At 41.3% G+C, this 23,450-nt stretch overlaps 1 protein-coding gene across 7 annotated transcripts in view; it reads right to left on the bottom strand.

Annotated features, from left to right (window-relative positions):
* The window catches only part of RALGAPA2 (Ral GTPase activating protein catalytic subunit alpha 2), a 329,205-nt gene extending 306,754 nt beyond the window's left edge, over positions 1-22,451 (bottom strand). For 5 of the 7 annotated variants that reach the window (XR_008552100.1, XR_008552101.1, XM_054695962.1 and 2 more), the window contains exons 1-2: positions 22,191-22,378; positions 1,805-1,915 (exon numbers count right to left, since the gene is read on the bottom strand). Coding sequence is in view for 5 of the 7 variants with exons in the window: in XM_054695962.1 (XP_054551937.1) it covers positions 1,805-1,915; positions 22,191-22,296 (217 nt within the window). In the remaining 2 variants the exon portion in view is untranslated. Of the gene's footprint in view, positions 1-1,804; positions 1,916-7,303; positions 7,571-22,190 lie in introns of those variants that run through there. The other 2 variants (XM_054695973.1, XM_054695968.1) reach the window with 2 other exon arrangements.
* Positions 22,452-23,450: the final 999 nt, after the last annotated feature.

Here is a 23,450-nt window from a genome sequence, read left to right as displayed (position 1 = left end):
TCCACAAGGCTAGGCCGTGAGAGTCACCAGTACTAAAGGCACGTTTCAAGATGTTAATGCATGATTCAGGCTATGGGTATAAGACATTCTCATGTGCAAGTGTATTGCCAGACAATGTTCAATGTCTATCTGTTGATCTAGTATCAATATTGCTTTTTTAAAAATGGGAAAAATATGAAAGAGAACAGTGGTTCTCAAACTTTAGAGCACATTAGTATCATTGGAGAGGTTAACACACCAATTGCTGAGTTCCATCTGCAGAGTTTCTGATTCAACAGGCTTGACAAGTACTCAGGTGATGCCCATACTACTAGTCTCAGAACCAAGCTCTGAGAACCACTGATGAGAAAAACCTTGGAATTAACCAGGTTCAGAACTGGAATCTGGCTGCAATTCTGATTTTGCAATTAAATAATCTGTGTGACTTTAGGCCAGTTATGTAACCTCTCTGGATGCAGTTTTCACCACTCTAAAATTAGGAGTGTGGACAACCCAATCTCTTGAGCTCCTTCCAACCTTAAAACTCTGGGATTCTATATCTGTCACTCAGAAGTTAGTTATCAAGAAGTATAACATTTCTATTCAACATAGTACTATGTAATTGTTTAAAACTGAGGTAGAAATAAATGTGCTAATATAGAAGGATTCCCAAAACAGTTTACATGAAAATGACAATGGCAGCAAACACTTACTGAACACGTATTATGTTCAATACCCAGTCCAGAAATCCCAGCTTTGTCTTTACCCATTCAATGCTGACAGGAGGAAGCTGAATCAGAGAGGTTAAGTAGCTTGCCCAAGGACAAACAGGCAGAAGGGTGGGAGACCAGGATCCAAACCCAATCTGGGTTCCCAGTCTCCATAGCCTACTAACTAAATATAAAGCAGAATGCACAGTGTGACCTTATTAACTTGATTTTCAAAGAACATTTTAAATAAGTATATATGGGCAATACATTGTATAAACACAATTAATATATACAAAGAGATACAGGTAGGTTTAATGAACACTGGTTGCCTCTGCAGAGAAACCACTTAGGGACTGTGAAATATAAACACTTCAGTTTTCATTTCAAACCTGTTAGTGGATTCTGCATTTTTAAAAGCTTTTTTAAAGATTTATTTTTATTTATTTATGCATACAAGAAGTGGGGTACAGGCCAGAGGTACGGGGGTGAGAGGAATCACCAGAGACAGAGTGGGGAGCAGAACAGACAAACTGACTGAAATACACTGCTGAGGGGAGTAGCAGGTGAGACAGGAGAGGTCTGCTGCACCATGTGGGTACAGGCCAGAGGTATGGTGGCGGGGGGGAGGAGGGCGTGAGAGGATTCACCACTGAGGGGTGAATACTCTGCTGAGGGGAGCAGTGGGCAAGACAGAAGAGGTCTGCTGTGCCATGTGGGTCAGCTCCCTGGCCAGGATCAAGCTCATGCCACAGTGGCTGGTGATAGCTTGATAGTGCTGAGACTTTAAACACTGCACCATCAGGGAGGCCCAGATTCTGCATATTTTTAATAGTGTGCAGGTTTTTCTTTTCTTTTTTTTTTAAGCAAACTATTCCCTTGGAACTCATGCTTTCTGTGGATTTCTTCTACTTTTTCTTTTGTCATTTGCTGTTAATTAACACCCATGTAAGAAAAAAACTCAAGGGAAATGAAGATGTCAATCAGGCCACTGTGATCTCACAGCTTTGCAAAGCACTTGGGAAGAAAGTTAAATATGTACAAAATGTCTAGAAATAAACTTCTCAAATATTTTAAAAAACTTTTTAGTTTTTTTTGAAAATTGTAGAAATGCTTACCTTTTAGTTTCAAACTATTTTCCAGTGTTATAAAGTTTTCATAGAAGATGAAATATATCTGAGAATAGTTGGTCTCAAAAAACTGCTTAAGATCACTTGCATCCACATTATCTGAAAAGAAAAAGGTAGCATTTATGACAATACCCTTATACAAATATCAAAATTCACAATCTTTTCAGAAATAAACTAAAACTAACTTTACCCCCTCTATAAGACAAAAGAAAATAGTATTCCCATCCATTTATTCTCCACCTAAAAAAGTCTCAATTGTGTTTGGTACATGTCCCCCAACACCCCCTCCCCCTCCACCGAACACACAGAACCTTGCAGGAAACATATTTAAGGAGATCAGAGCTATGGGGACCCAGCACAGAACAGCTATATGCCAGAGGTCAGATAGGGTTTGAGAGGGACAAGATGACATCCTGTTATGGGACGAGAGAGGAGTTCAATGGAGATTCTGAGTGGGTTTGACAGAGGTGATAAGGAAGAATGCACCACTTTTGCTAAACCAGGGACTTGGCGTCCAGGGACTTGGAAGCGACAGGTAGGTTGCGTAGGGAACTGAGCCCAATGACAACTCCTACCGGGGCAATGCAACAACAGAGCCACTTCTTCCAGGGGCCTCAACATCCTTCACAACTCTGATCAGAGCAGCTATCCACTGTCAACACACCTGTGTACATATTCCTTAGCAAACAAGGTTGTTTGTGCCATTTACAACAGGGTCTTGACCAAAGTATTAGCTCTTTGGAAGGATATACTTGTAACCATAGGAAAATTTAAAACTGTTTCCTTGACATTCTACAGAAGTACTCACAGAAAAAAATGTGTTTGCTATTCAATCTTTAATACAGTGCTATCAGTTGCTATCAAGGTTCTAATACAGTGGATGTATGTGAACATTCCCTTCACCAAGTTCAAATTCTATGAGGTGAACAATGGTAGTGAAGCTAAAGAATTGTCTTCCTCTGAGTGCTCTATAAGGAGTTTTTATGCAAAAATCTTCCCAGGTTCTTTGAAACAATGCACATACAGTATGTATAAAGTCATACAAGCTGCCAGTGTCATGTATTTCCTGTTCCACAATAAAACGAAGCACAAAGCAGTGGAAATTTCTAATAACAAGTTTTCCTGTACGAAAGCACTAACACTGAAACGAGTATCATTAACCCATCTCCATATTAACATTCTTAAGCGCTCCACAGTCTTGCCAAGGAACCCAGAACACCTCCTGCAGAATCTGTCAGTTCAAAGGAAGGGTTTTGTCATTTTTACTCTATAGCAAACTGCTAGTCCATCCAACACATAACTCTTCCTTCTGGAGCACACTTCACCCAGCAGGCTCCCACTCACCACTCCCTGGTTAGCTCAAAGAACCCCAGCCCACCCTAAGATGAGGTCAATACCTCTGGTACATGCCCCTTCATGTTCTACTTTATTATTTCCTGATGGAATTTCTGGCAAATCTGACAGATTTATCCCCTCTGTTAGAGATAATCCCTGCCCTCACAGAAATCCCCAGACTACTTTATTTCAATAGTTTCTTTAATTAAATAACAAACAACCTATAACAAACAATGGTATGATAATAACCACAATGATAAGACCATAGGCCTATAAGAAAGAAATGGCCTGATCCTCCTTCAAATCCTTGGAGTTATCAAGAGAGAAATTTCATGTCTCTGCTGAGGACACTTGATTTCTGTCTGCAGTCCTAAAGCTCCCACACACACTCTCTCCACTTCCCCTACACCCCACTCCTGCCATAAGCTCTATTCTCATAGACTCCTGCCAAATGGATTTCTCCAACTGGAGTCTAAAAGACTTCTCAAATTAAAAATGTCTAAAGGGAAGTATTGTTCTTTCCTCATACGTTTCCATCTCAACAAGTGGCTCTAATGTCTACCCAGCTGCTCTAGCCAAATGTAAACATCATCTTCTCACCCCTTCAGTGCTCTCTCCAGTGTGTCACTCTGTCCTGTCAGCTCCACCTACAACAGGTTCCAGCCCTGGTTATCTGTCACCCTCCATAGCCCTGCCTAGACTATGTCACCAAGAATGCTCACTCAGGCTGCAACAATGCCACTGTCTGGGCTCCTTGCTTCCACTCCTTCATAGTCATTCCCCACAATAGTCAACACAAAAATTTACTAATGTATATCAACTCATATCATCCTTTTACTGGAAATCTTCCAACAGCCTCCAGTACTTAAAATCCAAACTCTCTACCACACCCTGCAGAGCCCTGCATGATTTCCCCCATTAGATAACAACTGTCACCTTCATGCCAATGTGATTTTCTCCCATTCCCCAAACTTTCCAAACTTGTTTCCTACTTCAGGTATCTCTTGTATGTTGCCCCCAACTCCAGATCTTCACATAGCTTATTCCTTTTCATCTTCCAGAACTGGGGCACACATTACCTCCTCAAAAAAAATCTAAAAGTGCCCTGTATGCCACTCTTCACATTTCATCTCATCACCCTGCCTTCTCACTTCATAGGCTCTGTGATAGATGACTAGATGAATGCATGACTGCTCACCAGTGACTGGGCCTCAGAGAGAATACGATAAGCAAGCAAACAACTGCTCTGTCGTCAAGGCTGCTAGAGTACCAATGCAAGAAGATGGCACAGGAAAGTTATGCTGGGAAATCAGGAACGTCCCATCTTCCCCAGTCCTCCTTCTCTCCCTCAGAGATACTCAAACATCAGCAACCAAAGAGAATCCTCATTAAGGTTGAGGTGCCCTCAAAGAGACTGAGGTCCTTTCATAAAACCAAAAGTACAAGTAACAATCACCTCTTCCGCAGCCATTTACTATCTTTTCTGTGGATGAGGCTGAGCTTAAAGTACTCACTAACAAAATAATTAGATATCTTCCAGGTAATTCAATACACAATGACACTAGCATAACATCTACATAATACCCAGTTTCTTTACATGTGTGAGGACTCCTCACTTGTCTGGGAGTCCTCTTCACATGATTCCCTCCAAAGCACTTCATATTAGCTGAAATTATCTCATTTATACATTTATCTCTTCACTAGTTGGCACTCCCACTAGAATGGGACCTGCATAAAGGCAGGAATCTCATCTGTTTTATTTACAGCTGTATCCCAAGGCCCAGAAATAGATTTTCATACTGAGTACCAGGAGGTACTCAATGCATATCTGTCAATTGCATCAACAAAGAATATCAAAAATTTTATATCTCTAAATCAAAATGTAGGATGATGCCTTGATTTACTTTATTTTCAAAAGATAAGACTCATCAGATGTATATTTATAAAGCAAGTACAGATCTTGGGAAGGAAACCACAGCACTAGAATTCAGCATCCTGTATAAGGGAAGGAAACCACAGCGCTAGAATTCAGCATCCTGTATAAAAAAACACAAGAAAATATCAAAGGGCTGCTTTATAACAAGATTAACTTCAAGAAGCATAAAGGGATATGGTAGGAAAACTGTTTAGAACGGAAAAAAAAAAAAGGGCCTCCCCGGTGGCGCAGCGGGTTGAGCACAACACTGTGAAGCTGTCCACAGCCTCTGTAGTGAGGGTTCGATCCTGGCCAGCCAGCGAGAATCCCACCTGGCACAGCAGATCTCTCCTGTCGCGCCCTCAACTCCCTTCAGCAATTTCAGTCGTCTGCCTGTTCTGTTCCCCACTCTGTCTCTGGTGAATCCTCTTACCCTCCTGCGCCTCTGCCCTGTACCCCAGCTCTTGTATAAAAATAAATAGATCTTAAAAAAAAAAGAGCATGACTCCAAGATTGAACTTCTTTTAGACAGACATTCTTCATACATTCAACCATTTATTGAGTCCCTACCCATCCCAATAAGCCCTGTGTCAAGTGCTAAGATGTTCAAAGTGAGTAAGACCCAGGGCCCTGGAAGGTAAAACAGATAGGCAATGAAAAAGGCACCAATACCCAATCTTATGAGAGTATCAAGCAGGGAGTATATACCACTTTGGGGGGGGGGGAACAGGTAGAATAATAATAATCCTATACATTTATGTAACACTTCATGCCTTACTTTACTTGACCTCCATCACAACCATGTTAGGTAGAGGAGGATGTGTGATCAAAGCAAAGAATCATATGTGGCTTGGGTCAGAATTCTCTTGTCCAAGCCATTTGACTCAAACCTAAGCCATAAAAAGGTCTCAAAGACAAGTGGGGATAAATCAAAACTAGAAATAGAAATCGGGTCAGGAATATAAAGAAATAAGTCATTATCTTGGGGATCAGCAGGAAAGCCAGATGAATAAGATCAGGAGGAAAAGAAGACACCTAAGAAACAAGAGGAGAGTGAGTGCCAGTGCAGGTGGAAAAAGGCCAGTTTCCCTAAGAAGGAGCTTCTGGTAATCTCCCCACAGTCTCGTGGGAGACAGTAAGGAAGAGATCGTGACAAGTCCCGAACTACAGAGCCAAAGATTGTAAATTGCCTTTGACATGATGATTTCAATGTCTGGCACAAACATTAGCATGTTGCTTTACACTAGCATGTTAATTTGAGGAAGTACCTCAAATTGAGGTACTTCCTCAAATTAACCACAGGGAAGCAACCAGCAGATAGTTTTACAGAGCTGGGATGGATCATCCCCAAGTTTTAAAATAAGGCTCCTTTAATTTCTCATCGTCTTTCACCAACAACCAACAGTCAGTAAACTATTTCTATTATTTTCCCAGTATACCTCAAAAACTGTCTTTTTGGGCCTCCTGGTGGCACAAGGGATTAAGCACAGCACTGTGAAGCTATCCGCAGCCTCTGCAGCATGAGTTCGATCCCCAGCAGCCTGGGAGCTACCCACATGGCGCAGCAGGCCTCTCCTGTCTCGCCTGCTCCTCCCCTCAGTGTGTATTTCATCAGTCTGCCTGTTCTGTTCCTCGCTCTGTCTCTGGTGAATCCTCTCACCCCCCCCAACACCTCTAGCTTACACCCCAGTTTTTGTATTCATAAATAAATAAATCTTTAAAAAAATAAAACTGTCTTTTATGTCCACACCAAAACTTACCTTTCCCACCCCTTTGTCCAGCTAGATCTCTTGTTGACATTTCTCCACATTTACTTGACATTTACTTGAAAAGCAATAGGCCAAAGCTGAGGCCAAAACCTTTGGAGTAGTCTACCTGGATTCAAACCATGAAGGTACAGAATCTTGGACAAACAATTTAAAAACTCTGTGCTTCATTTCCACATCTGAGAAATGGTACTAACAATGGTGCCTATACCGCACTACTGCTGTGATAATAAAATAAGCATACACAAAGGGCCTCAAAGAGTGTCAGTCAGCATTCTATAAATGTTAGTTGTTTTATAATTGCTTAGCTCCTGGCACAGGCCATCTCACCACGTGGGACTAGCCCAGCTTCACCTACTTACTCTGAAAGTCATAACATGCAATGACTCATGAAATTCATATACTTCATGACACTGTCCATTATTAAAAGGCACTTAATCCCAATACAGCAGTAAACACTAATAAACATACCCACAAAACCATTGGGATTACACCACATCCTTTCAGACCTAATCTTTTCAACAGGAATTCTACTTTTCAGTTGGGAGAATCAGAAAAGAGCCTCATAATAGCCTTCTTCTGCAGGCCCCTGCAAAGCACCAAAGCAAAGAGAAAAGTTATGCCAGTGGGTGCTGTCACCACAAGTTCATTCAGGTCAGCATCTCCCTAGTAAGGAACAATCTTCCCGACCCACTTTACTCCTCCATCCCTCTCCTCCCCCTATTATTATTCCTGAGGCTAAGAGTCTTCCCAGTTTACACATAAGTATAAATGAAGGTTCTCTAGATAATGGCTCAAGGTCACAGACTGGTGATAGGGAAAAGAGATAAGAATTCAAGGTGAAATGAACAACTTAATAAAACAATTTTGAAATGGTAAAAACAAGGAAAAATAATCAGACACAAGACAGAAAGTATCGACATGGAGGAATGTTATTAGTAATGTGTGATTTTTTAAGGTGACTATCATTCTGGATTTTACCTTTAACTGTCCAGGTCCCTGACTTCTTTCTACCTGTCATGCTTTGTAAAAATGCCACAATTTATTCCTTCCCTCCATCCACACCTTTAGAAAATATGCACACACACCACCCCTCCCTTCCCCAGCCCCCCAACTGATTTGAGACTTATCTCTTGACTTGCTTTGGCCAACTGAATGGGCCTCCCTGGTGGCTCACCATCAAGCTAAAGCAAGCCATTGTGGCATGAGTTCAAGCCCTGGCCAGGGTGCTAACCCACATGGTGCAGCAGACCTCTCTTGTCTCACCCGCTGCTTCCCTCAGCAGTGTATTTCAGTAGATCTGCCTGTTCTGCTCCCCACTCTGTCTCTGGTGAATCCCCACCCCCACATCTCTGACCTGTACCCCAGGTCTTGTATGCATGAATAAATTTTAAAAAAGAAGAAATGAAGTGGCAGTGGATGGGAAAGCCTAGGGCAGCTGCTGATTCAAGCAAAAGGAGGAAATTCAGGCAGCAAAGCTCACCCAACCTACAATGGAGCCAACCCCAGACAACCTACAGTTAGCAGCAAAATTGAATATTGAGATAGAAAAATAAATACTTGCTGTTAAGAGTCTGTGTAAGTTTCTGAGACTTAGGATGGCTTGTTAGGTAACATTAGTGTGGAAATGCTGGTGTGGAAGAAAAACCTACCACACTAAAGCAGCTTCGCTGGCCATGAGGCACAGCAAGCCCATGGAGAGATTCCCCCAAGTATAACACATAGCCCTTCCTGGTAAAGAAATAAAAGCAGGTAAAATGGATGGAAGTAACTAAGGCTACCTGTCAACAGGAACTTTCTGTCAGCAATGAAACATATGCACCAGAATGCAGGCAGGGATTCCTTTTCCTGACTCCAGCCAATACCTTGTGTGTGTGTGTGCAAAACTACCCCAAAGGCAGGTAAAAGGCCTGAGGCTCAGCAGGTGAGGAGGAAATATACATACAATGAAGTTCTTTTAAGACTCAGCAATCTAGTCATAAAACAGGCAATCTAGTCATAAAACAGAGGGTATGCTGGACATGCTTCATTGGGAAATAACACTTTTATCATCATCATTATTAAAGAGAAATTCACATCTGAAAAATACATCTATTGATACATACAGACCTAAAGAGGTCTCCTGTACTGATTATATGCAAGTACAAGATCTTCATTTAGATGGAAATACTAACTTATGTAGCAGATGAAAGGCTCTGGCCCTATATATCAGGGCTCTGCTGCATAGCACTTAAACTCAAAAGAGTGGGCTGGAGCAGACACTGTGACGTCCCCCCAGCCTCACCTCATATTCTCTCACAGATCCCTTTCCTTCCCTAACAGAGCCCACATTTGTTCAAGGATCATCCTCTTCCACAAAGTCAGTCCTTCAGGGAGGCTGGCTTGTCCCCAGCCCCAGAGGATGGAATCTGATGCTGCTGAGCCAATGACGGTGGCAACATATTCCTTGCCAGTGATTTTTTTAGGCTCAAGCTTGTGACACAAAGTTAGTCAATAAGAAATGGGAGAAAATCTGATGGAGACATCTGGAAAAAGATTCATTGTTTTTAAGGGGACGCAAAAAAGTGTTTCTCTTTTTCCTGCCACTGGGCAGTGTTCTATCTGAGTGCAATGCCTGCAATGCCTCCAGTCATTTTGTCACCTTAAGGACAAACCTGTCATACTAAGGACATCAAAATAAGGAGGTGGAGAGTCTGGACTCTTGGTATCACTGAACTGCTGACTTAGCTGACCCTGGGACGGCCCTGCCTCGGGATTACTTTTTATGGGAGGAAAATAATTCCTTATCATTTTCATTTATATTTGAATTTTCTGTCACCTGCGAGCAAAAATGACCTTCTAGATACTAAAATAAAAGCTGACAGTAGAATAAGAAACAAATAGTAGTGTAATTGAAAAAGTCTGAAAAATTATATTTATCTCATTATATTTATCTCATTGTATTTCATAAGATGTATTATTTTCATTTTCTTTATACCTATAAGTAAACTAAAAGTAAAAAGAAAAAATCTTAGAAATCAGACATTAACACTTTGTTACCTAGGAATGATAGTTTATATGTAAATGAAAGTCGATATAAAAATATATTCCAAATATCTAGTGACATTTTTAAAAGTAGAGCTATTTTATTTTTAAACATTTCTTTCACATTTCTCAAATGCAGACTCTAAAAGTTTGTTGCTAACAGTTATCTAGTAACAATATAATAAAGCACAACCTGCACACTATATTGTTCAAATCAAATGTGTTTTACATATATTTTAATATATTTATTCCTTTACTAGGAATCAAGTTTCCCCAGACTTTTAAGTCAATGCACAATTGCTTCCATTCTTCTTGATCTGAACTGGTGGTACACTATATTACAGTCAAAACCACTTAGCAGGGAAATAGAGAAATTATAATGGGTAAAGAAGGGATGAATGGGAACCTCTCTACCCCTCCATTTTCAACAACTGAGGAAGCAGAAAAGGGGTAATAAGGGTAGAAAGAACCATCTTGCTTATGTCACATAATTATTAATTATAACAACGGCTTATAAAAGAACTTTATATATATTAATCAATTAATCCTCTAGATAGGAATTGGGCACTGTCCTTATCACCAGGAGGAGGGTCACTGAGGTTTAGGTCACTGCCAGGACTCAACCGAGGGAGTCAGGCTCCCACACTGCTCACCTAATTAAGTCTAATATTAACAGAAAGTGATGGAGGAAGTTCAGGCTCGCATACCTGAAAGTTCAATTGATTTTAAGAGATTGATTTTACATAAGAGATATGGTAGATATCACAGAACTAAATAGTTACCAGATCTAAAAAAAAAAAAAAAAAAAGGATGGAGGAGTTGATTAATTTAGGACACTGGAGCCAGCTTGCAAGTAGAATGACCTTCCTTCTGGACAGGTTAGCACAGGGTGGCCTTTCTATGAAATTAACTCAGCAGATACAGAGGTGGCTCTCTCCATGGGGCTGTTTTTACCTCCAGAAAAATCATCACATTGTCCCCGTTACATCAGCACCCACAAACATTGTCACAGTGAAGTATCTCTCACACTAGAAACCAAAGGCCCTTCTGACTGCTGGACAGCCACTCTTCTCCCTCCAAGGTTACAATCTACTGACAGCATGGAAAGGTCTGAAACTCACAACCTGAAGAACGGGTGGTGGATGATTTGTTATATGAGTTCAATGGAATATGACATAACCACTTAAGTATTATGCAACACTTCATTACTGATGTGGAAAAATGCATGTAAAGTCTTCACTTACTGATGTGAAAAGAAGCAATGCACAGTCAGAAATAGGGTGTGAGACCAGGTATAATGACTTTTCATGTAAAACTGTGCTTGTGTCCAAATGTGCACAAGACGGGGGATAGGGGGTGAGAAAAGAAAAGAGAATGCACATAAGAAAGAGCAAGCACAGAAAGCATGCTTGCTAAAATTTTAACAATGATATCAAAAATTTACAGAATTTAAAGAACTTTTTCATATTTAAAATATTTTTGGCTTATTCATTTTATTCAAATGTTTATAATGAGTATGTAGATTTTATAACCAGGAAAATATAAAGCCATTTCCTCATTTTGGGGGGAAAAAAAGCTGCCAGATGTTTTGGAAAGACTGTTTTCAAAGTCTTGAGTATTTACCATAAAAAAGAAAAGAACAACTTACACAAGACATAATAGCAAGCGATAATTATCTCCAAAATTGTCTTACTTTTCAACATTGAAGAACATGCAAGACCCAAATAACATATAAAAATAACATCCTTACCAAGACAAAAATGTCCTAAAAACAGCAAATAATTTAAAGTTCCGTTCAACAACTCCAATTAAGTTTATTCCATAGTAACACATACATTGTTCACAATGCAATGATCTAGTTATAGAGGAGTTTTGTGTCTTTCAGGAGAATTATGTTTCTCTAATCATCATTTACTGAAAAGCATAGAAAAATAGTAGAATCAAACAGGAAGAACCTGTTTCTGTCCAGCCATTCACTAACTTACACTGAGTAGTAACAAGCAAATGAGGAATGTCTTTGAAGGCAAAAAGGTGATGAAATTTCCAATCATGGTAAGATTGACTCACAAGCCCTCATAGCCACAGCTCACATAAGTCAACTTTTCCTCTTTCTGTTTAAACCTGGCACTGATTATCAACAGTCAGAACAGAATCTCTTTCATAGCACACTCAGCAACACTGGTTCATAAAAATCACATGCCTTTTCAATTAACATTAAGCCAAAGATCAAGGCTCCCTCAGGCCGATCCAGTAAGAAACAATGTAAAGCACAAGTGAGAATCCTAATTTTGCCAGACCTGAAATGGAGTCAATTTTTAGCATTTGGTGTCTTTTACAATCACTTATATAAATAAATTAATATTGTACTGACCCATCAACATTTTCCTGTGCTAATTCTTTTCCAGTCATTGACACATCTCCATTTTTTGTCAATATCAGGGGCACTTTCTAATGTTTCTGTTCTTTGCTTCTTTCTAGAATTTGAAATTACACAGAGGGCCACCTTGGTGATTACAAAGTTCCAGTCACTGTGTGGGTCCCATTACATGACCCATGCACCCTAGCTATCCCATCCTATTGGTCTGCTGTTGCAATAAGACACAGAACATGATGCCCCCACCTCCCTCAAAACCTGTGTCTGCCACGGTCAGCCTTATATACCACTTCTTTCTCTTCCCTTTTCTTTTGTCGGTCACAGTCACTGTTCAGTTTTAGGGTAAAGGATCTGACTTTTCATAAAGTAAGCCAAAGAAAAGTTTCTTTATAAAGCAAGCTGTGATCAGAAAATGAATCCCTGGAAGGCTCATCCTTTAAGTGGGAGCCAGACTGATTCTTTTTAAACCTAAAGGCCAAATTTAAAGGTCAAATCTAGCCATTCCTTGCTTATAGACTCTCTGTGACGCCACACATCTTATCTTACAGAAAAATCCTAAATCCGCGCTGAGACCCTCAAGTTCCACCTAGTCTTATCCTTATTTCTTCTCTACCACCCCTGTATACTTCCCCCTCCCTCTCTCCTCCAACTCTACAAATTTCTGAGAGTCCCAAACCTATGCATGACTCAGTCTTTGCACTTACTGTTCCCTCTGCTTGGAATACCATTCCCCAAAATAACTGCAAAGCTCTCCCTGCTTAACCTAGGTCTTGGTTCCAAACCTCTTCTAGAGAGGCCTTCCCTGGGCCCTACCTAGACAGACAAACACACACACACACACTCACACACTCACAAAGATGAAGATGTGCTTCATCTTTCTATATTCATTATGTAAAATTACATCATATTTAAGTTTCTTAATTTACTTATTGTCCATCATTCTAATAGAATGAAAATCACATGAAGTTGGAACTTCATTTGGAAAACAGTAGGCACTCAGTGTGGAATGACTTAAAAACAATGTATATTGTCTAACGTAGCAAACTCAAAGAATACTCAGTCCATTTATTAAAAGGTTAACCCTTCCCTCAAATTAGATATATACTCAAGTATAATTTCCATTGTCTTAAGCAGAACTTAGAAAATGACAATTAAGGCTTTCTCAGTGATCTAATATTAACACAAAAGTCAATGAACATCACCATGTGGCATTCATGGGCATGGGCAGTAATATAAGCAGTGCTGTTTGTGTGGGAATGAGTCAGAATGCCTTTTCAGAACTACTTTCTCAGAAATATATAAGCCAGAGTGAGATTCACTGTACAGAAAAAAGGTTAGTAATTCAGGCCACCAATCAGAATACCTCATCTTCCTCACCTAGCAACTGGTACAGGGATAAGCATATGACCCAACAGGGCCAGTCAGAGTGCTCTCAAGAACTCATGGGACCTAGAGGAGGGAATCACACTCTTCTCATGGGTTTCTACCTGTCAAGGACCATCTCTACTGTTCCTGGAAGAGTCAGCCTGAGAATGAAGCAAACACACACAAAACCAAGAATGGAAAAGAGTATGTTCCACTGGGCCTCCCTGGTGGCATAGGGGTTAAAGACACAGTGCTATCAAGGTATTGCCAGCTGCTGCAACATGAGTTGGATCTCCAGAGAGCAACCCACATGGAGCAGCAAACCTCTCCTGTCTCGCCCGCTGCTCCCCTCAGCGGTGTATTTCAGTAGATCTGCCTGTTCTGCTCCCCACTCTCTCTCTGGGGAGTCCTTTCACCCACTATACCTCTAGCCTGCAACCCATTTCTTATACACATAAATAAAATAAATGTTTAAAACAAAAATAAAGAGTATGTTCCACCAAGGCAGTAGGTGGAAAAAGTGAGTGGATGTGAGAGTGGGCGACTACCCAGTATACCATTTACATCCCTGTCAACAGCCATACCTAAAGTCATACCTAGACTAGTTACGTGTCATTAAATCCCCTCCTTTGCTACTTAGTTTGAGCCAGGTTTCTGCTACTTACAACCAATACTCCTGATTAGTACAAATATACTTAACAGATAATACCATTCTGGTAAAGCAGAATAATTAAGGGGGAAAAAAAAGCACCAGCTAGTTCAAGACACACACACGCACACATACATACACACACACACACACACACACACACACACACACTCCCTCCCTCCCTCTCTGTCTCTGTCCCTCTCTGTCTCTGTCTCTCTGTGTCTCTGTCTCTCTCTGTCTCTGTCTCTCTCTCTTGCCAGGGGCTGGAGAGAGGAAGGAATAAGTAGAGTCTCTCTCCTCTCCCCTCCCCTCCCCTCCCCTTCTCTCTCTCTCTCTCTCTCTCTCTCTCTCAGGGGCTGCAGAGAAGAAGGAATAAGAAGTAGCTGCTTTCTCACATCAGTAGTGTAGACACACTCAAGCACTAAAAGCAGGGATGGTGTACTTATGTTACATCTATTTGTCCAAAGTTCATTTTAACTTCTAGAGGTTATGAATGTAAAATGTTAGTAACTAATGAAAAATTAGCAAAGACGCTATTATGGTAAAATCATTCTGCTTCAAACAAGGTCACCTGAAAGAGATCACTGGAGGGCAGCCTGAAGAGCCTGAAATTACACCTCCCAGCTTTGTTTTAGTTGTAGCATGTCCACGTGGTACTAACGTCCATGCAAATATCTTACCACCTGCTATGCCTTCCAAGGGCATGGAAAGGCCAATGAAGAAAACACAGGAGTAGTGTTTTTTTGTGTTTTTATCTTCTACAATGTTCAAATCAAACACAGCCTTAAATCTTCCTAGAAGTATATAGTCAAACAGGCCAGAAAGAGAATGACAAAAGTCCTAACAACATTTTGAGGAGGCAAGCAAAAAAAAGCTTTTGTTTATATGTTAACATTCATCCTGATGGGTAAATAGGTTTTCTGATATGTAAATATGCCTTTGAGTCAGATAACTAGAAGTAGCACAAGTGGGCTTTGTAATGAATCCCGGTTCAGCCACTTATCAGCTGGGAGCTAGTAAACAAGTAGTTAACCTTGCTGAACCTCAGTTTCCTCATATAGGCTGGGGGTAGTCACACTATCTTCATCATAGGTTGTGGGAAGAGTGAGCTCCTGACAATAATAAAACAATCATATTGATACCGGAATTGTCAGGCCTAGTCTCCCAGCCAGGAATGGATTCCAGGCTGCAGGGCAGCGCTGAGCCCCAGCCGCTAGACCCCCACGGGTTGGTGTCTCACGAAGCCGCAGCAGGAACTTCGCAGACGCTCAGGCAAGCAAGCGAGAAGAGGCAGGTTTGTTTAGAAAAAGAAAAAGTTTATTGAGGAGAAAAAGAACAGAAATAAAGTGGGACTCCCAGGCCAGGGAACCAGGCCTGGGAGGGGCAAGGAAGCCAAAGTAGAGTCGTGTCTTAGGGAATATATACCTTTTTTCCCTCATTATTCTAAAGCTGCCCCAGTCTCTTTGTGATTGGTCAGTTCTCGGCTGTCTCACTTAATTTGCTACTGAGTGGGGATCTTCACATTCCTTATCTAGTAGGTCTGTCTTTCCCCATTTGTTGTATCTTTATCTTTATGGCCCAGTCCTCTGGATGGGCATCCCTGCATTGAAGTTAAACAGCTGCCCTTCTAATGTGACCATAAATTAAACCACTCTCCATTTCTCCAATCTCCGCCTCCCTTTACCACCTGAAGGAAACCAGGACCAGCATTAACAATGTTGTCCTTGGTCCTGGCATGTTTGTTTTTCCCAATGGAATTATATTTCTTTGGTTGTCCTTATCTCTGAAGCCTCCCTAAATTCTTCAGAGGTCCCCTCCTGCACTATCCCTAAAACTGCCTAATAACCCTAGCTTGCCCTGTCTCAATATCATAGCATTCCATCTTGTCATTAAGCTCTAGACCCCATGTCGAAGAAGCTCAGAGATATTTCCACTTGGATCTTGCCTTTTCTCCAAATTTGACACCAGTAGCCGCAAACACATCTTTCCTACTCATTAGCCAGAATCTCCTCTTCTCTGGCTCTAACCATAACACGCCCATTCTCCCTCTTACCACAACACGCCCATCCTCCCTCTTACCACCAATTATCAAACTATAAAAATGTGTTTATTGGTAGTCAGACTACAATGGAAATGGCAGTCTCAATCCTTGCTGCTAGCTGAGCCAACAGGAGCAACACTCAGGAAAGCACTGTGAATAGAGTCATAAAAAGTTCAAACAATATGACTCCAGTAGAACCTACTCTGTTTTAGGGAAATAAACAGAATACAGGAAAGCTGCTACCCAAGGTGTTTATAGCAGTAATTATATGAGAGAGGAACGAGAAAGGCGGGGGAGGGGGGGAGCAATATAGGAAATTAAATTATGGCATGTAGTCTCAATAAATGTCTGCAGTGAATAAAAATGAGATGAACAAAATATAGGGAAATGCCAGTAAAAAAGTTTTTAAAAGGCAATATTTGAAATTGTAATTGAACTTGTCTCTTACTTAAAGTAAAAGATGCACAAAAGAAATTATACCAAAATGTACCATTTTGCTCTATCAATATATAGACCATTTGTACAAAACTATTTTCTCCTCTCTAGTTCCAAATATTTGGTCTGAACACTACTGTGACCAATTTGACTTACCTGTGACCTCTGTTCCCAAATTTGTCCTTTAGATTAATCATTCCTCCCCCAGCTGCTGCAAACCTCACTATCATTACTTCACAGAGAATCACAATGAGACAGGGCAAGCTAGGGTTATTAGGCAGTTTTAGGGACAGTGCAGGAGGGGACCTCTGAAGAATTTAGGGAGGCTTCAGAGATAAGGACAACCAAAGAAATATAACCAATTCCATTAGGAAAAACAAACACCCCAGGACCACGAATAATATGAATACTGTTAATGCTAGTCCTGGTTTCCTTCAGGTGGTAAAGGGAGGCGGAGATTGGAGAAATGGAGAGTGGTTTAATTTATGGTCACATTAGAAGGGCAACTGTTTAACTTCAATGCAGGGATGCCCATCCAGAAGACTGGGCCATAAATTTAAAGATGCAACAAATGGGGAAAGAGAAAGCTACTAGATAAGGAATGTGAAGATCCCCACTCAGTAGCAAATTAAGTGAGACAGCCGAGAACTAACCAATCACAGAGAGACTAGTAAAGCTTTAGAATAATGAGGGAAAAAAGGTATATATTCCCTGAAACACAATTCCACTTTGGCTTCCTTGCCCCTCCCAGGCCTGGTTCCCTGGCCTGGGAGTCCCACTTTATTTCTGCCCTTTTTCTCCTCAATAAACTTTTTCTTCTAAACAAACCTGCCTCTTCTCGCTTGCTTGCCTGAGCGTCTGCGAAGTTCCTGCTGCGGCTTCGTGAGACACCAACCCTGGGGGGTCTAGTGGCTGGGACTCAGCGCTGCCCTGCAGCCTGAGATCCGTTCCTGGCTGGGAGACTAGGCCTAACAATTCCGGTATCAACTAGTTCCTCCTACACAACACCTTTTTAATCCCTCTGCCCCCAAATGAATGACCAGTGTCTCTTATTTCAGGACCTCATCATTTGTTCTATCACTACCAGTCTTCTCATTACCCCCAGTTCAATTTTCATGACCCTGCTGACGGAGTAGTAGTTCTCAAATCTTATCATTTAGACCTGTTAAGAATTCCCCAAGAAAAAAAAAAAAAAAAAAAGAATTCCCCAAGAAAGCAGGACCTCTCACCTCTTTTAGGATAAAATCTAAACTTCCAATTCAGGCAAACAAAGTCCTTTCTGATCTCGCCTCCAACCTACATCAGCTTCTGCTGGGTACTTTTCTCCCATACACCACCCCAGCCCAACTCACTGCCCTTCTTCTCTCCCTGGCAATGTAGTACTGTAGTCACTAATCTTACTCGTCACCCTTGGGGCAAGGTTTCTAGCACCCATCCAATAGTACACTCACAGTTCCCACACTGGACAGGAGGAAGAAGCAGGCTGGTGTTCCCCACCCTCCTACATCACTGCCATGTCTATTTTCACCACCGGCTCTCCGTCTTCCCTTGGGCAGATTGCTCTCCCCCTCTACTTTTCCAAAATCTAAGCCTGCTCTATCCAGTATGCAGCCACTAATCACAAATGGCTACTAACTCCTTGAAACTTGGCTAGTCTGCATTGTAAGTGTACAATACACACAAGATTTCAAACACTTGGCATAAAAAATGTAAAAGAAAATTTTATATTACCTATCGATATACTATTAGATATATGGAGTTAAGTAAAATATGTTATTAAAATTAGTTTCACCTGTTTCTTACTTTTTAAAACATGGCCAGTAGAAAATTTAAACTTACACATGTGGCTCACATTATATTTCTATTGGACAGAGTTAGTCTTAACCATTTTTCAGGGCCCAACATGTCTAAAACCTTCTTCAAGATCTTTGTGCCATTCCTATTTACAATAGCCAAGATATGGAAACAGTCTAAGTTCCCAAAAGCAGATGACTGGATCAAGAAGATGCTGTATATACACACAATGGAATACTACTCAGCAATCAGAAAAGATAAACTCATGCCATTTGCAGCAACATGGATGAGCTGGAAGGGATTATGCTAAATAAAATAAATCAGAAGGAAAAAGATAAATATAGGATGGGTTCAATTATATGAGAACTATAGAGAAATCAAACAAAGGGTCAGGAAAAAGACAAAACTTGCAAACTGACCATAGATCCGGGGAATACAGGAGGGGAAACTAGAGGAGGAGAGCAGAAGAGGAAAGAGCACAAGGGACTATGATGATGGATCAAGGGGGCTATGGTGGTAGAAGTATGGAGACTACACCTGTGGGGAGAAATTAAATGCTGCAAATACTGTCCAAAAATTTGCAATGATATAATAAATATTTTTAAAAAATTAAATTTTAAAAAAAGGATATATTTGGGGGGCATTTGACTTCCTGTAATAAAAGTATAAATAATATTGGGGAAAAAAGACCTTTGTGCCATTCTTAATGATCTTTTTTTACCCCTTGAAACACCACAATGCAGTCTACCATACAAGTCACTACCTAATTATGTAACGCACTATACATTTACTATTATTTTATGCTTGTTCTTGCTATAGCAATGCCACTTCTATTTTGTGACCTAAAATAGGCATTCAACTTTTAATTAGATATGGAATCTTGGCTGGAGCAACACAGCAATACACAGTATGGTCTTTTGTTTCTGTTTTGTTTTGTTTACTCATTTACTTTCCCAATGATGATTTCAACAGTGTAGGGAAAACTGGAAGTCAAGAGACCCAACAGTTCTCTTTTCTTCTAATTAATATACATAAACCATTTAATACATGGCTACCCCCCTTGTAAGGCCTGCCTATGTCTCAATTTCCCCACTCTATCAAATCAAGTTAATAACAGCAGCCTATCTATAATATAGTCAAGGCAAAATAGCTAAGCAAATCTAACTGTAATTACCATGATATTAAGAAATACTATTCTCACAGCTAATTGTGTTTCTCAGTCAGTAGTCTTAAATAATAACTTTTATGAAAAGAAAATGAATCCGTCACAATTACCAAAATAAGAAAACGGGGACTATTTATCAGACTTACCCTATCCAGTTAATGATGAAAGATAAGCAAAGGGAGAGGAAACCGTTAAGTTAAATGCCTAATCCAAGCTAGAGTAATTTATAGATCACACCTTTATTGGGCAGACATTATGATACCCATTTTACAGAGTAAAGTACCTGAGGTCCAAAGATAGGTTAAATAATTAACCAAAAGTCATGTAGCTGAAAGACTGCAAAGCCAGGTCAATAGTATCATTTTGTATGTACAAATAACATCTTTATTATATTTGAAGATAAAATACATGGAAAAGCAAAGTAGTATATAAATATACAAATAAAAATACAATAATAATGTGTCTTCATCTCCTTCAAATAGTTTTCTTGATCTGGCTAATTTCTATGCTTTAGTTCAAGATGCCTTTTTTTCTTAAAGTAGCAAACAAATACAGTGTTCAATATGGTAGGAACTAGTGCATTAATGTACTATTTTTCTTTCCTCTTTAAACCACACTTGCTACAAAAGTTTATATTAAACATTATGACAAGAATTCCACAGACACATTTACAAAAGTCAAGTCCCTAAGAATAATGGGAGCTCAGTAAAAAAGTAAGTTGTGCGGTTCAACAAAGAAATGCATCAACAAGAAACAACATACATCTACGGAAATATCAAAGAACTTCTCCATATTACAAAACTGCGGTCATAATGAGCTCAATAAAATGATAGAAGAAAGTTCCTCAAAATAAAGACACACACTTTAAAGTGCAACCACAAATACACAGCCTTGAAAACTACTTGCTCAGAATGGTAACAACCTACTGTGTATCTCTAAGAAAACAAACTGATCTAGGTTTAATTGATTCTGACTTGACAAAATGTAGTCAACTTAATCCTGTAGATTTGGAGAAAACAAAACTTTAAGTTCACTATCACAAAAAAAGTCCCAAAGTATCAAATACTGCTCAATTCTTCTTTATCAAAAATGTCCTTGCACTAGGTGTTAATCAGTCACTACTAAGAACTCACACACAATGCCAACTGTGTATGTCTAGTATTTTACTACAGGAAGTAGAAAGTTCAGTTAACCAAGAACATCGCATTTCTTTCAAAGGTCTTGAAAACTAATCCTTCTAACAGTAACTAATTTACATTTTATTCCAAAATGAAAAGAGAGTGTAATCTCAAGGACTGTGAGATTGTCAGTAACTTCACTTAGCAAAGCCAGGTGTGCTGTTGATTGTTTTTGCTTTTTCCCCTCCTTAGAGAGATACTTCAAGAGTATAAATAGCAATAATTAGCAACTTTTAATCTCAGAAACAAGATCTTGATCTAAGATGCTCACATATAAAATGAAATCTATGCAATATTTCCTCAGATTATACACACATTAAGACTATATGCCTAAAATCAGGAATTTTTCTCATTTTAAGAATAAAAAAGACATTTATAAGAAACACAAGGTGTCCTTTTCTCTGCCCCCAAAAACACAAAAGATAAGTCTGTCTCTAGACTGCAAGGTAATTTTGTCCCAAACAAAAGTTAAGAAGGAGGAGGTAATACAATAGAAAGCAAAACAGTCCAGCAAACAAGCTACAAATCACATGGCAGCAGGTGACAGGAAGGCTTGTGGTCATTTCACACCCAAAAGGTGAAATTCATCACAGTTCAATTGCAGGTCCACCTGGGCTCCAAAGAACCTCCCCCAGTAGTTCATAAAAACGGAAGAAGGCAAATAATCGTCATTGTCAAACTGGCAATAAAGAGGCAGCTGCCTCCTTGAACCCAGTATAACTACCCCTCCCTCCGTGCAGACACGAGGAACCCCCTTCACCCCAAGGACACAAAGAAACTGAAGCAACCAGACCCCAAAAAAAAAGACAAATTTTAAAAGAGGGGTACGGGAAGAGAGATGACAGTTGCATTTATCATGAGACCACTAGGAGTCTCATTCTATTTGAGGACTTACTCAAAAGTAAAAATAAAAATGTAAAAGCGCGGCGGGTGGGGGAGGGAGCGAAAGAGAAGGCAGTTCAGTGAAGTCTGTGCTGGGACCACTTGGGGTCTCAGCCTCAAACACCAGAAATGAAAAATGGGAGGGGAGATGACAGTTCAATGCACCTGTGCGATGACCACTTGGGATCCACTTACTGCTGGGGAGAGAACAGTCACGGTTGTGCCCAGTCCCGAGGTTACCCGGTGATTATCTGGGGTAAGTTTACACTCGAGGGCGACGGGGCAGTGATCGAGGGCCAGGCTGCCCGCTCAGGGGGAACAAGGCCAGACCAGAAGAGGGTCGGAAGCACCCCCAGCCCCCGCCACACCCTCGGCTTCCCAGCCCCCGGCCCGCGCCTGGCAGGTGTCCCGACGCCTGCGCCCCGACTCCGACTCCCGAGGGGCGCCTCACCCAGCAGCGCCCTCAGGTGCTTCAGGCGGGTCAGCACGTCCTTCTTGGGGTCCAGCACCTTCTGGGTGGACTTCCTCACATCCCCGTGGCTCCTTCGGGAGAACATCCCGCCGCGGGAAGCCCAAGCCCCGCCGGCGGGGCAAGAGGCGCCTGCGCCGCGCGAGTCACCGCATAGGGTCCGGGTCAGCGCGTGTCGCGCGGGCCACTCGCCGCCCCCCACCCCGCTGCCGCCGCTGCTGCCGCTGCTTCAGCTGTGGCTCCAGGAAGGAGGGGCGGCCCGGCACGGCGAGGGGCGGGGCAGGAAGGCGGTGACGACGCGGAACCAACCGCCCCGCCCCATGGAGGCACCGGACGGCCCCTCGGGCGCTACGCACGCGCGCGCAGTCCAAAGCGGCCTCGCGGAGGCGCGCCTGGAGCGCGGAGCCCGCTCCTCGAATCACAAAGAACCTTGCCCTAGACACACGCTGTACTACAAGATCCGGGATGCATCGCGGCAGCGTTCTCCAATCAGGCAAGCGTGTCTTTAGCCGCTTGGAAATCAGTGGGCAGGCTCTGAGCACTCACGCCCTCTCCAGCGCCGCGGGCCGCAAGTGATCCTGGGAAGTGTAGTTCTCCTGCAGCCTAGGCCCCAGGACTATCTCCTCCAGGCTGCCAAGTTGCTGAGCAGTGGGACAGTCTGCTAACCTCTCTGCTGGAACATCCCAGTGCCTTCACTGTCCTCTGTGGGCTCCAACCTAGTTCCCTGTAGTTCAAAGGGAAACACAAAAGTAAGAAATGTTTCAAGGCTTGCAAAATTCAAGTATTTTTAGTTTGGGCTTCCTGACTCACAACGGGTAGCAAGAGGGAGTCTCTTTGATCATATCAAAATCAAGTTCCCATTTCATGCTAAAATGAACTATTGTGGCAGTTGGAAAGAGTACATCTAGGCTGTGGGTGGGGACACAAGCCTTGGTTCTCACCTCCCAGCCTCTCTTGTGGTATGAGATTCCCTTACTGGCCTCTGGATGCTTTGATATTCCAAATTTTGACATTTTAGCAAGTTCTTAAGCTGGCTGTTTAAAATCATGTGGTTTCCATCACATTGGAACAACACAACTGTCTTTTTCTCATTCAACTGGACTGTAACTTAGGAAGGCAGCTGGGGATTTACACAGGTTTGTATCCTCTTCATTGAGCATAGTATTTGGCCTCTAAAAGCACTCAATGAAAGTTTGTTAAATAAAATGAAATAAAAAGTTAAAATCATCCTTCATATTTCAT

Source organism: Talpa occidentalis, unplaced genomic scaffold, assembly GCF_014898055.3.
Source record: "Talpa occidentalis isolate TD23 unplaced genomic scaffold, MPIMG_talOcc4v2.1 talOcc4.10, whole genome shotgun sequence".
Lineage (NCBI taxonomy): Eukaryota > Metazoa > Chordata > Mammalia > Eulipotyphla > Talpidae > Talpa > Talpa occidentalis.
This window is presented reverse-complemented; position numbering and strand designations above follow the sequence as displayed.